Source organism: Amaranthus tricolor, chromosome 13 (genome assembly GCF_026212465.1).
Source record: "Amaranthus tricolor cultivar Red isolate AtriRed21 chromosome 13, ASM2621246v1, whole genome shotgun sequence".
NCBI classification, from domain to species: domain Eukaryota; kingdom Viridiplantae; phylum Streptophyta; class Magnoliopsida; order Caryophyllales; family Amaranthaceae; genus Amaranthus; species Amaranthus tricolor.
The window spans coordinates 13,739,928-13,746,593 of NC_080059.1; the positions used below are offsets into that span (position 1 = coordinate 13,739,928).

Consider the following 6,666-nt stretch of genomic DNA (forward strand, 5'->3'; position numbering starts at 1 on the left):
TATAATAAGAATTTTTAAAAAAAAAACCTTAGCCTAAAAATAACATTATATTTTATTTAATAATTTTGTGATAATAAAAATAAAATATATTCATGTAATTTTTAATTTTTTATTTTTGAAAAAACTCTTAGATTATTATTATTATTATTATTATTATTATTATTATTATTATTATTATTATTATTTTGAAAGAGTTATTATTATTATTATTGTATATACGTCCAATGCATAAAACTTAACGCGAGATTCCGATAAACGACACGCGAGAAGCGCAATGTGCAGCAACTTACGTAGAGTTTTGTTGTTTACAATAATTCTAATTATATTTTGTATGAGATTGTCTCAGATAGGCTTATATATATTTTATTTTTTTAATTAATTACTTTGAGATCGTAAGTGATCGTTTTAAGGTTATAAGTTATCAATATAAACTATAAAAAATAATTATTTAAAAATTATAACTCTAATATTATAAATGACTGTTTTAAGATAAAATATTTGTACTAAGTCAGCCTAATAATAATGGTGTCTTAGTGAATTTATTGATATTAAATTAAATTTAAATAAAACTTGCCGAGCTGTAAGTTCAATTCTTTATAAAATCCACCCCATCTCTGATCTGTCTCTTTATAATTCATTTCATCCTCCACCAATATTTCCCGTCCAGCATTTTCCGGCGAGGGGAGGCGATTCCTTAATCTTCAACTGCTTCTCTCTCCACCATCTAGAATGTTCTTCGACCCCTACATTGTCGGAGGAATTCTTTCCTCGGTGGTCGCCGCCGTTTTTCTATGGAACCTTCAATCAACTAAGGGGAGAGAGAAAGTTTCCTCTCCAGAGAATGGAATATCCTCTGTCATGACCACTGCTGCTGTCGCCGGAGAATGTAGATCCGATTCGGATGTTATAATTGTCGGAGCTGGTGTTGCTGGTGCTGCTCTTGCTCATACCCTCGGAAAGGTTTGAATAATCGTGAATTATGTCTGTTGCTTTGAATTTTGGTTTGTTGATGGAATTTAGTTAGTTGTTTGATTTAGATTTCTAATTATGAAAAATATCGAAGTTAATTTTAGATTTTGATTTTCAAATGACTAACAATTCTGAACAAACACGGTTAAGCAATCAAGCTGCTAATGGTTTGGTTACGGCGATTTACAATTTATATTTCTTGTTAGGATTTACAATTAGTTGTTTGATTTGGTAGTATTTAACCTAATTATTACCGTCATTGATTTATATTTCTTATTATGGAATCATTAAAGTTTATATCGGATATTAATTTTTTAATGATTAGCAATTGTGATATAAAAAAAACGTTCACGTATTTAGCGGTTTGGTTATTGCTTTGAATTTTTAGTTTGTTGAGGGAATTTATTTAGTTGTTTGATTTGGTAGTAAAAAGGCTAGAATATTGGGTTTTTTTAATTAGTTGTATTTGACGTAATTGTTATTGTTACTTGTAAGGTGTTTTGTTAGGGTTGATTATTAATGAATTTTTAATCTGATAATTGGTGTAGGATGGAAGGAGAGTTCATGTTATAGAGAGAGATTTAACGGAGCCTGATCGTATTGTTGGTGAACTTCTACAACCAGGAGGATATCTGAAGTTGATTGAGCTGGGACTTGAAGGTATCTGCTCTAATTTTGTATTTTTCCCCAAAAAATGGCTAGTATGACTATGAGGTTATTTTCTAGAGGTACTGGGTAATTTCATGAGGGAAACGACAAAATATTTTTCAATTTTCATCCCCATACTTGTACTAAGATTGGTAAGGAAAGAAAAGGTAGTCAGATTAAGGTCAAATATGAAAGTAGAAAAATTGCAACTTGATGCTACTTGCCTCCTTTTATTATATTTACTAAATAAAAAATTTATAAATCTTTGAAAAGGGTTGTGGCTCTAGTACTCGGTTTTAATTAGTTGCCTGCATGCCGCATTTCTCTTTTCAAATTTATCAATACTCTATTTCAATCATTATTGATTTTAGTTGGTAATAAATAAAAAATAATATATTGAAAAATTTACGGTAAGAATGCAGTCCCAACTGGAAAATTTCAGCGTAACAGGCTTGATGGTTTGATAATAGGGATCATCGTAACTTTGTGATGTTGATGGTAGTAAATAAGAAGCCTTCACAAGTTTTTCGATAGTCCATATGGTAGGAAGTGGCCTTATCTTTGCAATATGATTCCACATAAAAATGAAGTCAGCATGTGACTAATGTAAAAATAAAAAGGCAGAAACCATGTGAGATGTTTCTTGTCTCAACAAATTTGATGGGTTAAAAAAAGGATTAAGAGGTAACTTTGTTTTTTCGCCTTATTGAAATGACAGATTGCGTGGAAAACATTGATGCGCAACGTGTATTTGGGTATGCTTTGTTCAAAGATGGGAAGGATACAAAACTCTCATACCCTTTGGAGAAATTTCATGAGGATGTATCGGGGAGAGGATTTCACAATGGGCGGTTCATCCAAAGAATGAGGGAGAAAGCTGCTTCTCTTTCCAAGTATGTTACTCTACCCAGTGCCCTCTCCAACTTTGTGGTCCCTAGAGTGATATATGAAAATAGACATTAAATATAAAATAGATATCTCATTATTTATCCTTCGGGTTTCACTTTTAATTTTCCCACGTATTTTATTCAAACGGGAAAATCAAAGTGGAACGGAGGGAGTATAAGAAGTGACAACTGATTATGCCAATGTAAACTTTGGCGAAAACATATAAACCACTTGTCAAAAGTGAGTAGAATACATACAAACTTAGAAAGTGTCTAGCAAATTGTTGTTGATTAGAAACAAAATAAATGGAAGATAAAGGGTTAGCTTTAGGCTTTGGGGATATGCAGTGAACTTGAAGCTAGTTCATGAATTTATTGTTTTTCATAAATACTGTAGTTGATAGGAGAGTAAGTCGGAAAGATGAATTAGGTGGGTGGCTAAAGGCTTTGGGACTTGGGATTCAAATTAATTAGTGCATTTAATAAGGCTGAACAGTTATACTAAGTTTTTGAAAGATGTTCTTACGTGTTTCGAACCCGAAACTGGTAGTATAGTTTTTAGACAAAAGTTAAACCAACTATGCTACCTTGTAGTGCTTATACTCTGCAAGTGTACAGGTGCACTCCCCAAGAACCAGCCTTGACTATACCCTTGTGCTAGACTTGTATTTTTTTGTACTTGTCAATTCATTACATGATTTGATTACATATTTATCAATTATCTTCACTTGCTGAATACACTTCATCACAGTTAACTTGTAAGACATGTGGTCCACCTATTACAGATTTGAGTAATTTAGTTGTACTCCTAAACTGTTGTGAACTTGTGGATTAGTTGCTACGTGTAGCTTCCGTTTTTTTATGATCAACCATCATTGCAGACTCCTATGAGTACTTGAATTTGATTTTTTGGATTAGTTGAGTCTGTTTTATTGAAAAATTGAGATTTTGTCATCAATCTTGTCAACACTTGCAAATTGCATTCTAAAGCCCAGCCCTCAATGGCCTATGTCACACTTAGCATTGATGGGTTGAATGTATAAAACAACTTTTACATCTTTTGAGTGGGATGAAATGTAATTCTTCAAAAGCGGCCATTGCATGTTACCTTTTCTTTTTGGCTAATAATATATGTCAAATTTTATAGATACAAATTAAAAATTGAACATATGCTTAAAAAAAAATACTTTTATAGTATTATTGTTCACTAAATTTCTTGAACAATTTGTTAGAAACCATCGTACACCGTAGATTCGTAGAAGTATAGAAGGCTCCATTTTGCAACACTTTTCAGTTTTCACATATATGTGTGCACAAATATATACAGTTAAATATAAATAAATTTATATGTGATGGAATAAAAAGGTATCGAGAAAGCCTTAAAAAGGATGGAACAAAATTTTTCAATAAGTTTGAAATTTACTTTTTTTGTGTGTAAGTATTTCCTGCGTATCATTGTGTTGATTTTCTCAGGAATGTGCATAGGAATAATTTATAAAATTTTCTCTCTAGTGTGCAGTTGGAGCAGGGTACAGTTACCTCTCTTGTTGAAGAAAACGGGATAATCAAGGGTGTGAGGTACAAGAACAAAACTGGACAGGAGCTATGCACCTATGCACCTCTGACCATTGTGTGTGATGGTTGTTTCTCAAATTTGCGTCGCTCACTGTGCAAACCTATGGTACGTTTTCTAATGTGACCTTGAAGTTTCTGTAGTGTATCTTACCATTTGATTAGGAATTCTCTACTACATCATCTGGACTAACCGACTGAATGACTTTTTTCTTCTGGCAGATAGATGTGCCTTCATGTTTTGTGGGGCTTGTTCTGGAGAACTGTCAACTTCCTCATGAAAATCATGGACATGTTGTTTTAGGTGACCCATCCCCGATCCTGTTTTACCGAATTAGTAGCACAGAAATCCGGTGTCTTGTTGATGTACCTGGGGAAAAAGTTCCTTCAGTTGCTAATGGCGAACTTGCCAAGTATCTAAAAACTGTTGTGGCGCCTCAAGTATGTAGTTTTTAACAAAGCTTTTCTTGACAAAAAGTTTTCTGCAATCCAATTTTCAATATCCTTGTGCTTTCTAATTCACCCATCATGTTATCTCAGATCCCTCCTCAATTGTACAATTCCTTCATGGCAGCCATTGATATGGGAAACATTAAGTCGATGCCTAATAGAAGCATGCCTGCAGCTCCACTGCCTAAGCCAGGTGCTTTATTAATGGGAGATGCATTTAACATGCGTCATCCTTTAACTGGTGGGGGAATGACTGTAGCTTTAGCTGATATTGTTGTTCTGCGAAATCTTCTTCGGCCGCTGAAGGACTTAAATGATGCACCTAGCTTGTGTAGATACCTAGAGTCCTTCTACACATTGCGTAAAGTAAGTTTCATATTTTCCGGTGTTTAATTGGATGTTTTTATTCAGTATGCATGTCTTTGTAAGTTGTTACAAATCTTGACTGATGATTGTTGTGTGAATGATATTTTTTGCTGTAAAAGAATGATTTTTCTTGTTTGTCTGGTTTTCCCAGAAACCTAATTTTCGTATAATGTGGAAGAAACAGTTCTCTCGACTATATATGTTATGTAAACACACTAGCAGGTGCTTTATACATAACATTAATCAGTCAATGTGATGTCTTGATTTGCAGCCAGTGGCATCAACTATAAACACACTAGCAGGTGCTTTATACAAAGTTTTCCGTGCCTCACCAGATCAGGCTAGAAAGGAGATGCGCCAAGCTTGCTTTGATTATCTTAGTCTTGGCGGTATCTTTTCAGATGGACCAATTTCTCTGTTGTCAGGGTTGAATCCTAAGCCATTAATCTTGGTTCTCCATTTCTTTGCTGTTGCCATCTACGGAGTTGGTCGTCTATTGCTACCTTTTCCGTCTCCTAAACGCTTATGGATCGGAGCCAGATTAATTTCTGTATGTCCAACTTCACTCACATCCTAATTTGAATCCTGAAATCAGTTTTGTGTCGACGAATGAATTTCTGTTGTTTACAGGGTGCATCAGGGATCATATTTCCAATCATTAAGGCAGAAGGTGTAAGAAAGATGTTTTTCCCTGCAATAGTTCCTGCATATTACAGAGCACCCCCTGTTAAGCCATGAACCAAGAGCTCTGTTACATACTGGAACTGCTAACACTTCCCTAAAAATAGGGGCCGACCGGTCTGCCACTACCACTGCCACCAAGATATACTCGAATTGTGGTCTCTGTATAGCCATCGTATTTGGCTCGAAAATTAAACACAAATTTGGATTGGAAGGTGCATTTTTTGACATTTTTCATTTTGATTCTAATGTTCAAATTGTATATATCCCAAGATGTATCTCTATAGGTAGACCTCGTGTTTCAACTCTTTTCTCATTTGTTTCTATGAAGGTTTTTTTTGGCAATAAACTGAGTTTTAATGCATTCTGCCTGCCTTTTTTTTTTTTTTTTTGAAGTTATACTCCCTAAACTTTTATTTATCACAAAACTTGATTGCACAATGACCTGTTTAGATAGTGGAATTTTATTGAGAAATTTAGAATTCAGCAAAATCTATGGTTTGGCTAATATCAAATTTGGCCCAATTTTAAGATTATTTTTTTTATTTTACTTTATCTTTTGATTATAGAGTAGTCTAATAATGGAGGGGTGATTAGGAGAAAATCAAACCTACAACTTTACTTGAAAAAGTGTATTTATAAATGATCATTTTTAACTTAGCAATAGCATGGACGGAACTACGAACAAGATAAAACTGAATATAATGTCTTCATCATACCGCTACCAAAAAACTTAAAAGCACAAAGTGTTATTAAAGTTTAGCTTGTATATGGTTGATGACAATCATTTTATTCAGCTGATTATGAATGATTATACATCTCTATTACCACTTGTTCATTTAAATTAGAGAAGAGTTTGTGGCATTTCTGTTAGAAATTTTGAAGATCGTTATTGTAGTAGAATAAATTTGTTCGTCAATTTAGATGGTCCATAATTTGTACTTGTATTGAACATTATTGTAATTTGTAGTTAGAAATATTATTATCAATAGAAACATCATTGTCAATAAAACATCATTATCAATAAAATAAAAAGTTTTTAGTTACATACAAATTCAAATATAGTATACTAAATAATACAAGATGAGCGGAA

At 33.3% G+C, this 6,666-nt stretch overlaps 1 protein-coding gene across 1 annotated transcript; it reads left to right on the forward strand.

Moving 5' to 3' along the window:
• Window positions 1-516: 516 nt before the first annotated feature.
• Window positions 517-5,922, forward strand: LOC130798108 (squalene monooxygenase SE1-like). The gene is made up of 8 exons (XM_057660973.1): window positions 517-960; window positions 1,518-1,629; window positions 2,336-2,510; window positions 4,017-4,185; window positions 4,299-4,517; window positions 4,617-4,892; window positions 5,164-5,442; window positions 5,523-5,922. Exons 1-8 carry the CDS (start codon window positions 730-732, stop codon window positions 5,628-5,630), a joined length of 1,569 nt encoding a protein of 522 aa, XP_057516956.1. The 5' UTR covers window positions 517-729; the 3' UTR covers window positions 5,631-5,922.
• The last annotated feature ends 744 nt before the right edge of the window (window positions 5,923-6,666 follow it).